Source organism: Aspergillus multicolor, assembly GCF_047715735.1.
Source record: "Aspergillus multicolor strain CBS 133.54 unplaced genomic scaffold BDW74scaffold_40, whole genome shotgun sequence".
NCBI classification, from domain to species: Eukaryota; Fungi; Ascomycota; class Eurotiomycetes; order Eurotiales; family Aspergillaceae; genus Aspergillus; species Aspergillus multicolor.
Window position 1 is genome coordinate 24,160 of NW_027395991.1, and position 18,334 is coordinate 42,493.

Genomic DNA, 18,334 nt, shown 5'->3' on the forward strand with positions numbered 1-18,334 from the left:
TTTCAGGCATATTAAATTTAGTAACCACCTTAGTAATTATAATTAAACCCATGGTAAAGCTGGTTTTATTAAAATTATAAATATCTTTATTTAAAATACCCTAGTTACTTTTAACCTTCTATAGCTAATTAAATCATGCAGAAATAACCTTTAAACTCTTATATAAGGCTTTTTAATAATTATATTATCTTGTAAATTAACTTTTAATTTTTTTATAGTGTTTAATAAATTTAGATACCTAGTTTTTTTTAATAGGTTAAGGGGGGCAGGAACTCTCTGCCTATAAAATTATTTTAGTTATTTACTAGATATAACAGGGTTTAGGAGTAATATTATATAAATCCTTAAATAATATTTATTATACTAAAGCATTCTTTTAAGCTAAAGATAGCTAGTAGGTGTGATTATAATATTCTTATTAAAATTAATAGCCTCTTAATTTATCTTATAAAATTATTTAATATATATTAAAATCTACTGCTATATAATAAATACTGTAAATTTAATTATTTTTTAAAGCTTAAATAGTAAGTTAGATTCTCCTCTCCTGCTTAGCTAATTCTTAAGCTAATTAACACGCTTTTAGTGGCATGGTGGATGTTTGAATAGTTACAGTCTAAATACGCGTTGACAATTTGAGGGGGTGGCCGGATCGACCGGGAATTACGTTATCAATCTAGTTGATTACATAACTAACGATACTCGTTCTGAATCACTGATGATTCTGACACGGCTGCTGCGCCCACTAATAGCACCACTGGATATAGGAGAAGGGTGAATCTCATTATTGATCCAAAGATTCGCTAAGTATGTACATACTAGCTGAGTTCCAAACGGTTGCCCCGTAGGTGTGACCACAACAACCTTCCCCATTTCAGTAGTCAGCAGATTGACCCAAAAGTAGAAGAAAGCACCCAAAGACTGCGGTGGGGCCACCACGACATGGAGTAAAGAACGCAGAAAACCAAGTGAAAGAGCATAGGTAGAAACGATGTGGTAGCGAGGTCTGTAGACGGAAAGAACTGATGGTCGATCCACAGCCGCAACGGCAGTGCAAGACATATCTGATATGAGCCTCAAAGTATCAAAACTGTCAGTAGAAAGAAAGCATCAAAAACCAATAAGCCAAAGAAAACACCAATGGTGCGACCAAAGGATTCATACGAAGCCTATTCCTCCTGTGCCTGCTGACCTTCGTTAAGGAGTTTCGCAGTTTCGCAACGTTGATACTGCTTATCCTGCTCCTTTGCCTGGGCCTTCCAGTTATCACCATAGAAGTCTCCCCAGAAGCACCCAAGGTCTCCCATATACTTTTCAATCAACGCCATATTTTCTTCATATTTGTCATCACTCTCGAATTGCGGAGGATTTAGAAAGGTTTCCTCTGATGGTTCTGCATCTGGAACCCCCAGGAGCGTGTTCTTATGGAGATAGTCTGCGAACCTCTCAAACGATGCCTTGCGGACAGGCTTCATTATAGTGTCAGCAGCGATAACGTCAGAGTCGGAGAAGCTTCTGGTATGTCCACTGCGTCCAGCATGGCCGCCGCCGTGACCTGTACCGCCTCTTGCGGCCTCCGCGACTTCCGCAAGCACCTCTGGTGCCACCAGCGGCCTTTCCGTGTTCCTTGTCCCAGCGCTCCTGCTCGGCATCCAACTTGTTTTTGGAACTCTGGGTCGTTGACAATTGGCGCCTTGATATGGGAAGGTATCTCCGCTGTGACATCTGCGATGATGTCGTTGTAACTGAAGGGTTTGACTTCCTCAGTGGTCGTACCAATAGGCCATCGAGCGGTTGGGCTATCGATGAACTGGAGAATGGGATCGAACTCCCAGCGCTTTTGCTTCTGGATCCACTCATCTTGCTTCGCCTTGAATTGTATGTCGATCAACGGTAAGTTCTTCCGTACGCTGCCCGCATGTCGTCGGCCAGGTTGATCCAGTCGACCAACTTGAATCTGTGACATTTCTCGGACAGTCTGACGTGATCGTCAGAAACATAAGTGTCATCCCGGCAAACAAAATCCCACTGCATTTTTCCAAACCCCTCTGGTTGCGGCACAATAGGTTTGAAGAACGCTTGTCGGCCGGCCCGCTGGGTGACTGTGGTGCTACGGTAGGTGGGAGGGCACTTTTCAATGACCTGTCCCACAGGATTCATGAGCTCCTGGTCTGCAGGACCTGTATCCATAACTGGTTGCACCGGAGCAGGTTCGAGGCGCACCCCACTACTATGATCGTAAAAGGGTCTATATTTCAAGGGAGTGAACTTGAAGGACTGACCGCTGTTGTAGATATTGTTCAGCTTATCCCGATAGTACTCGTCGTCGATTTCTTGGTGGACTTCTTTTGGCTTCTGTTTGCGCCGGCCTGCTGTGCGTACCTCTGGAGCCTCCAAGAGAACCAGGTTGTCTCTTGAATTCGAAGCGATAACGTTCAGGTAGTCGTCACGGATTTGGGCCCTGAAAATAGCTTCAATTTGCAAATGGCGGGACCACGTCACTTCGTTGTTCTGGCTCACGGTGTAGAGATCCTTGATTCGCTCCTCTTGCTCTTGCTTGAACCTTGCATAATCAGCCGTTTCGATATCGTAGCTCCTTTGGACCTTCCGCAGCTGGTCACGAAGCTTCTCGTTGTTTCCCTCCAGCTCTTTTTCTCTGTTGGAGGAAGAGCCCTGGCTCGTGCTAGTCATAGTCACATCCATTCTGACGGAAACGTCTATGGTCGCACCGTAGATTTGTAGAGCGAAGAGTCGCAGGGGGGATACTGTCTGTAAGCCAAGAGCATAAGTAATTAGAACCGTAACACCAGACCAGAAAGATGACGCCAGCGCATCCTGGATGCGTGAAAGGGACTGAAAAGCAATCCAACTGACCTCAGATATTTGGTAGAACCACAAGCGCAGACCTCGTAGCTTTGGTGAAGTTTTGCCTCAAGTCCTTGTGTTGAGCCGTCACCAGTCGTATTCTTGTCGTAAGGCTGCAGGCTTCCACGGCAAATGAATGGTCACACCAGGAAGCGTTGAGTCTCAACGCGCAGTCGAAGAAGGAAATGACAGTAGAGGCGGGGGTGTAGATTTGTAAAGACAGCAAGTAAGGATTCCAAAGCGTAACACGACAAGGTCAAAGGAATGGTCAGTCCAGAGCCTCGAGGTCATATTGCTTCTCTGAGTTATGAGATGCAAGGGTACTGCATGGAATGGAAAGACCGTTAGAAAGAACGATATATACTGACGAAGGGGAATGAAAGGAGGAAAGAAAAAAAGTGAGGGTGGAGGCGAGGGTGGAGTTGAGAGTGAGGGCGAGGGTGAGGATGAAGTGAGTATCGGAGGACTGACCATAGGCTATTTGGCAACGGAGTTACGCTATGCTTCATTAGGAAATATATTAACTAGGTTAAAGGACACAGTTACACCGCGGGGGTAGATATGTAGAGCTTAAAGTAGGTAGAACTCAAGGTAGAGCCTGCCTTGATGATAGCAAAGAAAGGAAGAAAAAGTTATTGTACTGAGAAGACACCTAGCAAACCACCATAATCAGGCAACAACTCTGCAACCTTGGCCATGATTCAAATCAACCACGAAAAGAAGAAGAAAAGGCCATCATGTCGAGAAGACTACACCAAGCCATTGACCCAAGGCAACAAGTACAACCTCGGCCCTGGTCGAAACCACCACGAAAAGCAGAAAAGGTCATGATTGAGAAGACACCTAGCAAACCACCATTACCGGGCAACAACTCTACAATCTCGGCCATGGTCAAAAGCCAGAATTGATCTCATGTCTCGGCCATGGTCAAAAACCAAAAAATCAACCACGAGATCAGAAGTTCCCATCGGCGGTCACACTCTCCCCAGAAGCAACGCTCACGTTCTTGACAGTGATAACGCCGCCATCAGCGCCAGTAACCCTGACATCGACACTGTCCGTGCCAAAGCCACTGCTGTTCTCAAAGTAGTTGTAGTCGCTCCTGGTCGTACTCTGCCAGGTGCTTCCACCATCAGTGCTGACTTCGAGCGACTTGACGGCGCCGTTGGCATTGACTACTTGCATCGAGAACCAGTACGCGGATGTGCCGGACTTGTTGCGCAGGGTGAGTGGGGTGGTGATGGCGCAGGAGGTGAAGGAGTATGAGATGGGGATTTGGCCTTCGGAGGCTGAGGCGAGATCTGTGAAAGCGGATTCGAAGAGGTCGAGGTGGGTTGGGGCGCATTCGGGGCATTTGTCGACGATCTGGAATTCGTTAGTATGTTTGTCAAGTCAAGCATGAATGGGTTTGATGATACGTACCATGACCTTGACGGTGTCCCCGTTTGGACCGGTGACGGCGACACAGGCACCGCACTCGGCTGCGTCGTTCCAGGCTTCTCCAGAGAAGGCGGTACCGGAGAGATGCGAGGGAATGGTGTAGTCGGCGAACGAGCAGGTTCCGCCGGAGACGTTGCCGCCGTAAAAGGTTGCTTCGCCGGAGGTGGTACCGGAACTGGTGCTTGTTGAGCTGGAAGAAGCAGCAGTCGAGATGCTTGATACTTTCTCCGCAGCGGTCGTGGTGCTTGACTTCTCCTCCTCAGTGGTCGTAGTGCTGGGCTGGACGACAGCAACCTGGGTTGGTGCGGTCTCGGTGATGGAGAGGCTTGAGGCCGAAGAATACTCAGCCGTGGCCGTGGTGCTAGCGGTGCTAGTAGCTGCCTCGACGACCGCCGTTGGGATCGTCTCAACGAGGCCTGATGCAGAGCTCGATGCAGAGCTCGAGGTGGAGACTGCTTCGACGATCGCAGTGGTCGTGATCGAAGATGTCACCTCAATTGAGATTGGGGTTGGGGAAGAGGAACTAGGCTCAACGATGGAGGTGGAGGAGGGCTCCGCGGTGACAGTGACATAGTACACGCTTGGAGAGTATCCGGCCGGGCAAGATCCATTCCCGTCAGCTTTGAGAGGGGCTGCGGAGACAGAGGTGCTCGTGCTCAAGGCAACGAGGGCCAGGGAGGCGAGACGTTCGTACTTCATGGTTAAAACAGAGAAAGAGTGAGAGGCAGCGGAGTCTCAGACGGCGCAAGAGAAGCAAGTATAAATGACAGGACGTGCAACCAGCACAGATTGAGAGTAAAAAAGAATGGACGCCTGGATCTCAGACCCTAGACAAGTGGAAGCTCGCAGAGAAGGTGGCAATGGACAAGATGAAAGAAAGCCCAGCGAGGAACAGGAATAAATAGGCCTGGAGGGGGAGCATGAGACGCGCCTGGAACGGGACAGTGTCAGGCCGTCAGCATTGCTGGCGCCTGGGCCCTGCAATCTAAATAGATTAACGCTCATCTTAAAACGTTCTCACGGGCCCCATTCTGTTGATGAAAAGCGGCCCTAGCGAAATGAGATCGCGGGCTGAAACGCCGGACGCCATGACAAGACCAGCGATCCGGGAGAAACCGAACGACACCGAACCGCTCGCTTGACCTTCATCTCTGGCAATGGGAAGAACATCATGATGGATGATAATTCTTGTAGGCTTCCATGGCTTGTCTCCTTCCCAATCAAGTCCTGGCGAGGTTTTCACTCAACAATGCTCGCCCCAGTTTCCACCATAAACATGACCAAAATCCAAATTGCATCAGTCAGGGGTATCTATTTACTTCCGCTTTTCATAAAATTTGGAGTATAGTTTGTTCAAGTATCAGTATCCGCCGTTGGGGATGGGTAAGTCCTTTGAATTGTTTCTGACGTGTCAGTGCTAAATGGACACAACCAGCAGACTATGACCAGGTACATCCATACACAAAGCGCGAGGCCTGTTGGTGATGCGGGTACGATCTTTCAGACGAGGACTTGAACCGCGGCCGGACGCTTCAGAGCCTTCTCCCCAGGCCGCATCTCCGTCGCTAGACACCTGCCCTGGATGATCACGATGTAAAACGGTCAAGCGCATACAATCTCACTGGAATCTGTAATACCGGCTGTGACTCGTCTCGCGCACCTGGTTCCTTTGTCTCGTATCCTGTTCGACATGGACGAATTGACATCAGATCCGGATTCCCCCTCCATGTATGGGCCATCTCCGTTTCATTTGGACGCAGCACTAGAGGCCAATTTCTGAATTAGGCGGCCTGCATCCGGGAGAAAGAGAGGGAATACCCTTTCATCCATGGTGCTTGGGGGTCTTCGCCCAACTGTGCCGTCTTCGGCTCGGCCGTGTCGCTTGCGATGAGCTTTACGACTTGTTTGCTAGCCGGGATAGGAGACTTCAGAGATTATTCCGAGGACAGTCTGCTGGCTTTGGGGATAATGGTGCTTATGGTGCAGGTGCATAGGTGGTCACAAATCCATTTTCCGTCCACGAGCAGCTCAGACCATTGTTCTTGAGAGCTATAGCCAGGGGCGCATCGTTCGGCACGAATGGCAGCCTGTTGGTGCCGACTCCAACCCTGCCCAAGAAGTATTCGCCAGGCTCCCCCCGAAACTACTACTGGAAGTGGTCTTCATCTAGCAACATAAGTGTATCCATAGGGGGATGCCGGAGTTTATTTTATATAGTTCCATAGCAGGTCTTCCTGGCCGCCTCATTATAGATGCCGTCGTGATGCAGAAAAAACTCAAGACAAGCTATTTATCTCTGGTCAATCCAGTCTTTCTCTTTTGGTTTCTATATATTGCCCTGTCGTCTACAGCTCTTGAGCTAAGCATCTAGACTATCATGATGCTGCTAGCCTGCTTCATATCGAACAAGACTCGCCGCACTGGTCCGTCCTATCCCCGACCAATTGCGCATCGGGATCGCATCCTTAGCGAAATATAAAAAACATCGCCCAGCGCTTAGCATATGTTATATAAGCTCATAAAGGATGTTTCCCCTGGTCCTACCACAATAAAACCGTATGGCGTTCGCCTTTGCGTCGCCAGCTCGTGCTCTATGTGCACTTTCCGTAGCTCGCTGCCACAACAATGCTTCTTATATCAAGATGCGGACCTCTTGCTGGTTCGACCATTAGTTTCTGGTTGTTCCGTGCCATTGGCTTTTTAGATGGCCTCTAACCTATGGCTAGTCTAATGGTCAGCCTGGTAAGACCATGGGCTACAAGATAAGGTTCAGGTACTGTACCAGGGAGATTATATAGAGACTCCACTCCCTCCTCATTCGAGGAACGTGACTTTCCCGTGCTGGTGCCGTAGTTTGTAGAGCGTAGAGATGTTCAGCTGGAGAAACCAGACCCCCTACGAGAAATTGAAGTTCAAAAGACATATCAATTGAAGCAGACAATTCTCTATCCAATGAGTTCCATACTCGCACTCCCCCTTGGTATAACCATGAAGCGACCCCGAACCCCGATCCCCAGAGAAACCTAGGCCTCCCAAGACCGTTGACTTAATAGCACGAGAGTCCGGGAATATGCGCGGCGGCTGCTTTGCTACTCGATTATGGTTACTGGCTCAGTTGGAAGCAACGCACTATGCGTACACTCAATGGTTCGACCAGCTGACCGAAGAGGACGAAATAATATTCAGTCCATTCATATGGCAGTCCAATGAGCCACTGTCACCAAGAGGCAAGGTGGTAGAGTTAATCACCCAGTCCTTACGGCAGGCCCAAGAAAACAACCGGCCTGTCGAGCTCGTCACCAATGGGTGGGACGGACTGACCAGCAATTCGGTCACTTACTTCTCCCTGTTCAATCCATGGATTAACCTTGTAGACATGACCATGCACATATGGGTTGATAGGGCTGATGCAGACCCAGCGCTCCGGCCAACGCAGGTTCGCTATTTTCATTCTTTCAGAATTGAGCAGGCCATCAATTGCATGAACGGAGACGTCGATGGTGCGTCCGAGGAAGCTATCCAATTTGTGGAAAAATTACAGGAAATCTGGGCCAGCAAGACCGCTATATCAGATGCCACAATGAGGCTGAGGCGGACGACGTATCGTCGCAATGTCGCCCCTATTGATATGGTGCTACCAGGGCAGAGGTGCCATTTTTGCCCCGCGGGGTTCGACACGGAGGAGCAGCGAGACCACCATGAAACATGGTTCTGCAGAGAAGCCCCTGGTCCAACCATAGATGAAGAGCATGTGCAGTTACATCCCTGCCGTCACTGTGGAGAGCAGTTCCCTTCCCGCCTGGCAACTACATCGCCATATGATGCGGTTGTGCGGGGATGAAGGTCTCACCATGAGAGAACGGTTCAACTCAAGACTTGCCGTTTCTGTAGGGAAGTGTTTTCCTCCTGGTTGGTCCGACACTGGCATGAAATTGCCTGCCCAGGATATCTCGGGAACGATGCAATACCAGACAGGAGGACCGCTATATCAATCGAAGAACCCTTAGAACCATCTGTCCAAGCAGGTAGAGCAACAGGCAACTCCAGGGCCAGTGAGACCCATCATAGCGCTAGTGAGACGACTCAAGGACCGACCATCTCGCCCCTCTCCAGTAACGACCCTTCACCGCAAGCCAATGGCGCCTCAAATGGCACTGGTTCGACCGTCGAGCGAACTTCTGGTTTCAATGGAGGTAGGGTCCAGACCCATAACGCCACCCAAAACCTCCCTATTGATGCAAGTAAGAAACGAAAGCGACAGACGAAGCCTGTCCAGGCGAAGGTTCCACCAAGCAAAGTAGCAACGCGTAGAGGCACACCAAGCAAGATCGTTAAGCTCAAGATGAGGCCGTTCAAACAGGCTGAGCTTATGGTTGAACCAGAAGAAATCCCCTCCGATACTCCCAGCTTTATCTCAAACGGACAGGTTATGGCCTCAGTGCCCCTTGACACCTCAGGGAATGATGCTACGCCAAAAACCACAACTACCACGGGTTCTGGTTTACCAATGGCAGCAAGGTTGTTTTAACGTTCTCGACCACGGAGGGCGTGCCGTTCTACCAAAGTCGATGCTGTGGTAGATTTTCCTTCTTTTGGAGCGCCGTGAGAGAGCATCAGAAGACCTGTAAAATCAATCGCCCATGGCTTTATAACCTACCTTTAGGGCAAATTCGACGGACCGACCTGTCTAGCGACGATGTTAGAGCACGTATACATGCAGGGGATGCCAACTGGTTTTTGCCAGCACCGGCCGCACCGCTTACATTGCCACCAGACATGGACATGGCTAATGATGACAAGGAGTACAAATGCCGGTTCTGTCGCAAGGAATGGGACACTGCTGGTTCCAGGGATTTGCACGAACGGCAGATGTGTGATATGAACCCAAACAAGAAAAGGACACGTTGGATGAACGCGAGCACTAGAGGTCATACCAAGCCTAATGTTGACGGTCAACCAGCGTTTAAGTGCAGGTACTGCCACCAGACATGCTTGATGGGTGATTTTCTAGAGGTGCATGAGAGGCAAATGTGCCAAAAAAAAACCCCCGACAATACTGACAGTTGTCAGTTTTGTGGTGAAACCTGTGGAACGAAGACTGCAAGGCAAATCCACGAGAACGAGTGCAAGAAGAACCCCGCTAAGTCCGCGAAACCCGCTGGTAGGTCCATTACTGCTAGGCCCCCTACTGCTAGGCCCCCTACTGGTAGACCCCGTGGTAGACCCCGTACATGGCCCAAACCCGCCAAGGGTCCCGAGCCTGCAGTGGCCGATCCACTGAAGCCTTATCAATGTCGACACTGTCACAAAGGATATACTAGAGACGGAGACAGGCGTAACCACGAGAGCAAGTGCAAGTGGAAGCCCGCGGTTATACCGGAGGGGCAGAGAACTGAAGAAGCGGGCCTTGACAATGCGCCCCCAGCCGGTCCTTGTTTAGTGGTCGAACCAGTAAATGGCCCCTGAGATCAGGCGGCCCTATGTACAACCGTTGTCGAGGGATGAAGAGCCCATGAGTCGTCCTGGTGGTGTTTCCATCAGTTTGCATTGATTGATCTGCCACATTGCTGTTGATGGTTTATGTTCTGTTAATGAGGTTTCTCAAAAGTTCGTGTCGGTGCATATTCATGTGGTGTTTCCATGGTATTTGTATTGACTTATTTGTGATGGTGCATATTGCTGTTGTATGGTTGATATTTCTCGATTGATTTTTAAGTAGTTCGTGTCGAGGCTTGTTTTTGCGGTGTTTCCAACATTGAGCTGCCTGCGTTTATTTTAGCATATATGTATATATTAATTCCGATCAGAAGACGATGACTTATGAAGACACAATTAGTCAAGAAGTAAAGCCATTGGAAAATCCATTGAGCCCGTTTCGCGTTATGTTGTCGTAGGTCCGAAGCAGGTATATTTTGGTATAGCGGGGAGGTGCGGTGGCCATAGCAGTCGTCGGAGCAGGTAGTACTACTTTACAGGCCTCTTCCGTCAGGGGCTGCATGGTTTCCTCTGAGTAATACAAGCTAACCAGAAACGATGTCCCTTATATAGAGGATATTATAGTTTGACCCTGTTTGTACTTTTGATTAATTGGGTTTTTTGAAATATACTTTAGGCATAGGGTAGAAGGAGGGGGGCACGGGGTCAGTCGGGTAGTGGCACACTGCATGAAGGGGATCGAGGGCTTAGTCATGGTTGTTCCAAAAGGGGATTAGCGCAGTCGGCTGATCATGTGCCGTCCTCTACTTGCGAAGTCTAGCAACCATCTTCAATGTCCCCTCGACCAAGATAAAAACCTCGCGATCCCCGCCATTTGCCTGATTTCGGGCGGCTTGAGCGCTTCCAGTAGTGGTTGTTCCATTTATCTATCTTTTTCCCAGTCCAGAATTGGGCCTGACGCGATCTGCTATACTTCGGTGTCCCCGTGACTGAGCAGCTCACCTGACGTGCTACTACGGTACGTGAAAGCAACCCCTTCTACTTTCGAAGGCGGAGCCGGGCGCGTCACCCAACACAACGCGTCTGCCTCACTCGTCTGCGACGCAGTGATCCCATCTACGATGGGTTTTCTTTTGGTCTTTCCGGGCTCAAATGGCGATCCAAATTACATTCCCGGGATCTCACTAACAATGCATTTTCATCAATAGTGGGATTTGTCGTGCCGTCGACCACGATCAACAGTCGCGTCTAGACCACCCAACATGGCCGATACACAGCAGCTCGGCGCCCCGGAGGGCAACATGGTGAAGCGTAAGCGCGAGAGCAGTGACAGCGGTGGCCCAGATGCTCAGCGCCTCAATCGATCTTCCCACGGTAGCAATGGGAGTCTCCCAAATGCGGACGCTCAGAACTTCACCCATAGTGCCCTCGGTTCCTATGATCATGGACTACCAAACACAGCGACAGAGCTCAACATTGACCAACAAATCCTTCAACATGTTGGAACTCAAAACGGGATCACCGATGAGAATGCCCTTACTACCGCTAAGGCAGCACTAGCAGCTCATAACCCGCAGAACAAGTACCCCCCGCCTCCTGAGAACGCATTTGATAACAACCTGGCCCATGGTTTAACGTTCGGGGACGAACTCGGCCAGAACCTTGGTCAAAACCACAATTCGACTGCTGCAGCAGTCTATGCAGCTCGCGAGGCACAGAGCATGAACCAGAAGCCCACCGTTGGCTCGCCTGAATGGCATCAAGTCCGAAAGAACAACCACAAAGAGGGTGCGTATTCAGCCTTACTCGCACCAATAGACCTACTGACAGACTATCAGTCGAGCGTCGACGCCGCGAGGCGATCAACGAAGGAATCAACCAGATCGCTCGTCTCGTGCCCAACTGCGACAAGAACAAGGGCGCCATCTTACAACGGGCGATCGAGTACATCAACCAACTGCACGAGGACAAGAGGCAAATGGGCGAACGATGGGAACAGAGCAACATGACGACCAACCACGCCATCAACGAAATCAGTGCGCAAAACTCCAAATTAAAAGTGGAGGTCAACCGCCGCGGCGACATCGCACTGAAGTGGCTGCAAAGGTGTCGCGACGCCGGACTGGAATTCGACGACTACGAAGAAGCCAAGGAGCTAGAGGCCCTCGACGTTGACCAAACCCAGGTATAACTCTGCGCGGTGGTTTTTTTCGTTCATGCATTTGCCGTTACCACCCAAGGCCATATACATAGTGCCGTCTCCTCATCACCTGCCCCTCTGCGAGAGAGCAGAGCTCCCCGCTCCTCATCTTCTTACGGAAAGCCTACCTTGCATAATCTCCCTCCGTGATTTTACCTCGCCCGGTTCGGTTTTTCGTGTCTGTGTCTGATTTGATCATGCTATACATAGGCGGCGGTTGATCTGGACCCTTTGCGTCCTTTATCCTTGCAGTGACATGTTAGGAATTCTCGCTTTGTCTTGTCTCGCCACTTGTTTGCTCTCTCTAACTCTATTATATGTTTTTATGTTGTATGTTACTCTTTACTTCATTCTTGAGTTCAAGGCTGGGTCGGCGAAATAGGTTCGGGAGTTATGTTAGTTTACAGTTCGCTGGTTGCACCAATACTGCGTCTGGTTTTCGCCACGCTGCCGGAACGCATTTATATTTTCAATTGATTTGTAGATCGTTCTACTGCGTTCCCTCTGCGTCTGTAGGAGAATTTTGTTCTAGTGTACGGTAGGTAGGTAGTAATTGTAATAAATGGCATCATGTCCCAACACATCCTACCAAGCCATTACCACTATGCAATAACACTGCAATCTCGGCCATCATTGAATCAACCGTATAATCATTACTATAGTCGTTACTCCCTCCCCAAACGCAGCGCTGATATTATTCTCGCCGTCAACAGCACCAGTACCTAACCCTAGCATCAAAGTTACCCATGCCAGAACCACTGCTATTCTCAAGGTACCACCTCTGGTCTGCATATAAGGGAACATCACCCCTTTTATGACTAGGAAATCTCTAGAGCACCTTTTCAGGCGTAATCAGGCACTTTCTAGTCCACGACTAGGCACTTTTTAGAAGCGCCTTTTAAAGCATAACTAAAGCGCGACGAAATACCTTCCCAGGCATGTTTAATCACTATATTAAACAGGGAAGTTAGCAAGTTTCAGCTAAGAATAGGAGGGGGGCCCATGGAAGGAGATTTCCAACATAGGGGGGGGGAGGACCAGAGGAATAAGTCGCCGGGAAATATACCCTGCCTTGAAACTGACAGTACAATTGAATATCATAGCGTCGAACATCTTAACTAGGAGGTGCTCTTGTACGGTAATCAAAACACAGCTGTTTCGAATATGTATCCTTTTTCCGTGCTTTAACTCCTGCTTCTGTAATCTTGGAATCATGGCTGACTTCAAGCAGTTTAACATAAAGAGACAGTGCGGATGTCCCGGGCTTGTTGCGCATGGCTATTGGAGTATCTAACTATTTCCACTTTTTATACTATTGAAATAATAGCTTGTAGCCTTGTAGGTATGACCAGATACACTCATGAAAAAGTACACTCGTAAATAAGGTGTGAAGGTGATCCAAATCAACGTGAGCAACAACCAAGTGTACGGAAGTATGGCAGGAGGTATCGCAAACGCGAAAATTCGGGTCTCAAAACCGAGGAAAAGCAGGCAGGCACAAACGGTTGATATTGACACAACAAGACAGCCCCAACAGAAGTCACCGTCAAAAAAGCGATTTTACCTTGAAAAGGGATATGAACTTATGAAGGTATCATAGGAGAGGATCACATGACAGTTTTCTGTGATGAGGAGCAGAGATGGCCAAGGCAAAACGGAAACAAGTTCAGCCGTTCAGGGCGAGTGAGGAGGTTTGACCCCACTCAGGACCCGAGGAATCACACTCTATTTATGACGTGACCAGTCACAGCGCTGAAGAAGATCCCTTTCTCCCTCTACGAAAAGGCGTATTCCTTGCATGATGGTTCTGGACTAGAGGATTCATGTCTGATCCAACCGGTTTGCTTCCCTCCTTCGTCTCTCGTCTACGGAGGGAAATCATGTGCCTCGTCTGGTGCTCCGTTAGCCTCCCCCGAGCGTTCACGCCCGCGCTCTGATTCGCTGCCAGACCTACTTGACCATGGCCCAATTGGCGCTGCATCACGTGGAACAGAGCAACCCTGGAGCTGGGAGACTGAGATATGCACGATGATGGCGGACATCAGCAGCCTGCAGGCAGATCTCGACGACCCTTCCCTGCGCTGCTCCCTGCTCCCTGCTCCCCCCTCACGGATCATAGCTCCGGGGTTAAGCCCCGCGATGCACCCATCCGCCCACTGCGTTATTGGAGAGCCGTCTGCCGCCTTGCACTAGAGTACCTGCTTTGCCCTCTTTTCTCTCGCGGGCCGGCCCTCCTCCTAGTACACTGGTGACTGGTGAGTATGCCCCGTCGGATATGAGGTTGCACGGTCCATCGCCCTTATCGTTTTCTAGCCGCCGATCATCTACTCCCTGACCGTGGCCTATCATTTCGACGCCTACTCAACCATACTTCAGCCCGTCAAAAGCACCCTAGCTCCAGAGCAGATGACCTTCCTGTGGCCTCAGCTCTGCTCTTGCGCATCCTCATAGGCCGGATCATTTTAGACCATGTCTAGGTCGCCCGCTGTGTCTCAAGTAGGTTGAGCTTGAGGGCCAGCTACCCGATGACTACTTTGCTTAGTCTGTCAATGTCTTGTTGACGACCTCCATGGCATGCTTTTCCCACTGTGCCTCTAAAGTACGACTGTTACCCCGTATCACATGTGATCACCCACTCACACCCATCTTGACCTTTTGCTTCGGCCCGGGAATGGCGTATGGCGTAATCTAAACGCACCAGTCAATGTGGGGTCTTGAAGAGTAGTATCCGAAATTCAATCAGCAAGACCAGATCTTGAAGGATGCCATCTGATTACTCGTCGATCTGCGAAATTCTCTCCGTCATCGGACGAGCAAGGGCCCTGGTCAAAACTTTGTCAAGACGTCTTCACGGCGCGGAAGTACTGGACAAGCGGTGAGAATGAGTAGGCACACCTGCGTCGTGATCTGAGTGGCCTGGGTATATCAACATGAGCAGCGCCGCCTAGGCCCTGGTCCAAATTTTGACGAAACTTCTCCACCGGCCCAAACCTCCGCAACACCAAAGCATACAATTCCTCAACCTAGCCCTAGCAACATCCAAGCTTTGTCACACGGATACATGCGAGTCATGTCTCACATGATCCTGAGTGAAGGAGGTGTGTGCGGCAGCAACGATAAACACTGCCGCACTGCGTCATCGCCTCGACCATGTCCAGAAGCGAAGGACGCAAAGTGCGAAGTTCGAAGATGGTGTCCGGCCATGGTCCGCCGCTTCCGTTCAGAGACATCCCCCTTACAGCTTGACAGCCAAACGTCAAAAACGCGCAAAGCGAGGCTTAGCATTCCGGACGTATGTATTTATAGAACCACAAGTATCGCCAAGGATCTACATCGTAGCCCGATGGGGCCGTGGCTAGTATCGGGGACAAGCATCTCAGCAAAAGCAACACAAGACAAAACAAAAGCAAAGACGAGCAGGGTCTCACTCGCTTATCAGCGTCTTCTTCTTCTGCTCCTGTCGCGCTCGCTCGCTGCGCCAAGATGTGACCTTATCCATCCATCCATGCCCTCTGCGGCGCCCGCGTACTGCACCTGATCTACTAACCATGCACATGGTTAATCCCTTGATCCTGTTCGAACCACGGTCGTATAGAGGTAAGCCTCTATTGCAATTTACAGTCCCAACCGGAAGACCAGTCTGCTGAATATGCACCTGAATAACTCCTTCGAACCACGTTCGTATTGAGGTAACGCTATTGCAAAACGCAGTCTCAACCGGGAGGCCAGTCTGCTGAATATGCACTTAGATGATTCGTTCGAAGCACGGTAATATAAAGTATAGAAATCGCAATCCCAATCGGAAGAACAGCCTGCTGAGTCTGCACCTGGATACTCCCTAATCTCGTTCGAACCACAGTTGTATAGAGTATAGAAGGGTAACTCTATTACATATTCCAACCCCAACCTACCAAACAATCTACTAGATACCATATACACCTGGACATCCGTAATCCCATTCAGGCCCCGTCCTAACCACAGTCGTAGAATATAGAAATAAACCCCTATTGCATATTCAAATTCCAACCGCAAGAACAGCCTGCTGAAGCCTGGATGACCCCCGTTCGAACCACGCCAGTCCACGGGGGCCATACAAGTAAGCCTCTATTGCATATTGCGATCTCGACTAGGAAAATGGTCATTCATTGGAGGGTTGTTGAGGCGTGCTGGGGGCGTGATTCGTGGGCAGGGGGGGCAAACTTCTCGGCTGCGCTGCGGGTCTGCGGCGGAGATGGGTCTGGCGTTTTGGTATTTTGTTTTTGCTATTGGGCATTGTATTTGTTTTTGTTTTTAGGGGCAGAGTATGATATGAGGATTATTCTATGGCATGAAATAGGAGAGGTCAGGTTGTTGATGCCCAATATTCAACAATCCTGGCAATTAAAGTGAAGACCCGACTAAAAAGCACAGAGTATCATCTATCTATGTACATACAGTATCTAGCGGGTCAATGGGAAAAGAGTCATAGAATGTTATCTACTCCCTGCCCTAACCAGTTGAAACACCATCTTGGGATCCGCCCCCGTATCCGCAAAACAGAGGCCCTCCTCCGTCGCACCAAGCATATCCCAGCACAGGATCTTCACGTCTAGAGGTGGAGTCTGCGCCTGCGAGGTCTCAGTCTCATCATCTGACGACAACCCACTACCACTGTTTCCGAAGCCCGATCCTGCAGGATGATCCGCCCTCTGCCGCTGCGAAACAGCAACGATCGTGCTCGTCCCCGCGTACCGAGCAGGCGCCGGATCGCCATCCTCTTCACCCGCACGGTTCGCGAAGACGATGATGATTTTCTTCTCTTTCTCGCCATCTGCATCTGCATATTCATCGGCATCAGCGTTCCGGGCATGCTTCATCTGCTTCCGAATCAGCGGCATAAAGCGCTGGACCCAGTAGTTGAATGTATCGATTTCCGGCTTCCCCGTCAGCGCATCGAGTTCCTCGCGGCTTAGCAGCGTCAGCCAGGCCATGGAGAGAATGACGAGCTGGGACTTTGAATCGAGCACGCGGTGTGCGAATTCGTACGCTGTGTAGGGCGCTTCGAAGCGGTAGGGGTTGATGTCCATGCATATGCCGAAGGAGGTGGAGATTTCGTTCCCTGTTTTGTTCTGTGTTGCGGGGGGTGGTGGCAGGATAGCGGCTTCGCCCTGGACTCTGGCGGAGCTCTTTTCTGCTGCTGGTGACGGGAACGTAAGCTGGTGGAAGCCGAGCTCCGCGGACCCTTCGGTAGCCCAGGATTCGTCGGTGTAGTAGAGAAATGTCTTGCGGTAGTTTAGGAGGATGTTGCCTTGTTCGTCGAGGACGAGAAGGGAGTTGTAGTACTTCTCTCCACGCTGTCCGGTGCTATCAGTCGTAACCTCGACCTCGGGATACCCGACACAGACTTTGCAGCCTAGCCGTTTGGCTGTTTGACGGGCCCAGGTGGCTGAGGGTCCTTGGCCGGCTGGTTCAAGGTATGGTTTTATGGCTTCCAGCGAAGGGAAGTTGTACCCTGTTTTCATCAGCATCTCTTATCCATCCGTGCCATGTCATAATGTTACGATATAGTGACTTACCTGTCAAAGCTAGCTCGGACAGAACCAAAATATCGAGCTTCGCATCCTCAACACGAACCCTTGCCCCTTCTTCACTGCGCCCATTGGGAATGCTCAATCCCTGACTCAACAACTCATCAGCCCGCTTGATATTCCCCTCAACATCGCCTAACCTCGAGGCAATCTGCAACGTCGCAATCCTCATCCCCTTGCGCCTTGACTGGAGTTTAGATGCAAATCTAGAGTCAGTCTCCGGTTCAGATGCAGAGCCGGGTGTTGATGAAGCAGCAGGTGCAGACCGGAGTAACCCCCGAAAAGCAGCAGGTGAGAATATCGAGGCGTTATTGAGCCGCACACTGATTCTGAGTCTTTGAATCCAGTCTCTTATGGTTTGGATATGGAGTTCCCTCTTTTGACCTTGACCCAAGTATTGGAACTTTTGCTGGACTTGGTACCAGGGTTGATATCGTCCGATGGTTCCGCCAGTGAAGCAGTTGAATCTCGCTGCGACGAAAGATGACGAAAAGCCCAGGTGTTTGTGCTGGAGAGACCCAACACGGGCGTGCTTTAGTGGTGCAATCTTGGTAGAACCCTGGTCGGGTTCGAGCTTGGAGCTGGATTGATAGATGTTGCATGTGAGAGCCTTAGGCATTCTAAACAGGCTATGGAAGGCTTCGGATGAGCGTTCTTCCAGGACCGAAGTGATCTTTACCAATAGAAACTGACCTCCAGCTCCACTTGCCATCCCCACGGTTGGCGCATGCTTTTTTATTATGCCTTGCATCTAATACAACGTAGCCAACAACCAGCTAGCGCCTAGCTATTGGTGGATGGGTTATATAACGTAGTTAACGCCTAA

The 18,334-nt window shown here is 50.0% G+C and overlaps 8 protein-coding genes across 8 annotated transcripts; 3 read left to right on the top strand and 5 right to left on the bottom strand.

Annotated features, from left to right (window-relative positions):
• Nucleotides 1-785: 785 nt before the first annotated feature.
• On the bottom strand, nt 786-1,440 carry BDW74DRAFT_162214 (uncharacterized protein). Its single transcript, XM_073725910.1, has one exon. It carries the CDS (start codon nt 1,271-1,273, stop codon nt 1,094-1,096), a length of 180 nt encoding a protein of 59 aa, XP_073578891.1. The 5' UTR covers nt 1,274-1,440; the 3' UTR covers nt 786-1,093.
• Nucleotides 1,441-1,886: 446 nt separating this feature from the next.
• On the bottom strand, nt 1,887-3,102 carry BDW74DRAFT_162215 (uncharacterized protein; the record flags this gene model as incomplete). The annotated part of the gene is made up of 2 exons (XM_073725911.1): nt 2,875-3,102; nt 1,887-2,769 (listed from the first exon to the last, which is right to left on the bottom strand). The coding sequence occupies exon 2, from the start codon at nt 2,701-2,703 to the stop codon at nt 1,888-1,890; it is 816 nt and encodes a 271-aa protein (XP_073578892.1). The 5' UTR covers nt 2,704-2,769; nt 2,875-3,102.
• A 228-nt stretch (nt 3,103-3,330) lies between these two features.
• BDW74DRAFT_162216 (putative extracellular cellulase CelA/allergen Asp F7-like) lies at nt 3,331-5,161 on the bottom strand. The gene is made up of 2 exons (XM_073725912.1): nt 4,288-5,161; nt 3,331-4,230 (listed from the first exon to the last, which is right to left on the bottom strand). Exons 1-2 carry the CDS (start codon nt 5,002-5,004, stop codon nt 3,820-3,822), a joined length of 1,128 nt encoding a protein of 375 aa, XP_073578893.1. The 5' UTR covers nt 5,005-5,161; the 3' UTR covers nt 3,331-3,819.
• Nucleotides 5,162-7,219: 2,058 nt separating this feature from the next.
• On the top strand, nt 7,220-8,396 carry BDW74DRAFT_102678 (uncharacterized protein). Its single transcript, XM_073721534.1, has one exon. It carries the CDS (start codon nt 7,376-7,378, stop codon nt 8,144-8,146), a length of 771 nt encoding a protein of 256 aa, XP_073578894.1. The 5' UTR covers nt 7,220-7,375; the 3' UTR covers nt 8,147-8,396.
• Nucleotides 8,397-8,944: 548 nt separating this feature from the next.
• Nucleotides 8,945-9,851, top strand: BDW74DRAFT_102672 (uncharacterized protein). Its single transcript, XM_073721533.1, has one exon. The coding sequence runs from the start codon at nt 9,082-9,084 to the stop codon at nt 9,769-9,771; it is 690 nt and encodes a 229-aa protein (XP_073578895.1). The 5' UTR covers nt 8,945-9,081; the 3' UTR covers nt 9,772-9,851.
• Nucleotides 9,852-10,779: 928 nt separating this feature from the next.
• BDW74DRAFT_102693 (putative HLH DNA binding protein (Penr2)) lies at nt 10,780-12,095 on the top strand. Its single transcript, XM_073721535.1, has 2 exons — nt 10,780-11,529; nt 11,580-12,095. Exons 1-2 carry the CDS (start codon nt 11,004-11,006, stop codon nt 11,930-11,932), a joined length of 879 nt encoding a protein of 292 aa, XP_073578896.1. The 5' UTR covers nt 10,780-11,003; the 3' UTR covers nt 11,933-12,095.
• A 1,660-nt stretch (nt 12,096-13,755) lies between these two features.
• Nucleotides 13,756-14,381, bottom strand: BDW74DRAFT_162223 (uncharacterized protein). Its single transcript, XM_073725913.1, has one exon. The coding sequence runs from the start codon at nt 14,056-14,058 to the stop codon at nt 13,807-13,809; it is 252 nt and encodes an 83-aa protein (XP_073578897.1). The 5' UTR covers nt 14,059-14,381; the 3' UTR covers nt 13,756-13,806.
• A 1,880-nt stretch (nt 14,382-16,261) lies between these two features.
• On the bottom strand, nt 16,262-18,080 carry BDW74DRAFT_162225 (putative protein N-terminal asparagine amidohydrolase; the record flags this gene model as incomplete). The annotated part of the gene is made up of 2 exons (XM_073725914.1): nt 17,497-18,080; nt 16,262-17,432 (listed from the first exon to the last, which is right to left on the bottom strand). Coding segments are annotated over exons 1-2 (1,199 nt in total), but the record flags the coding sequence as incomplete, so codon positions are not given.
• Nucleotides 18,081-18,334: the final 254 nt, after the last annotated feature.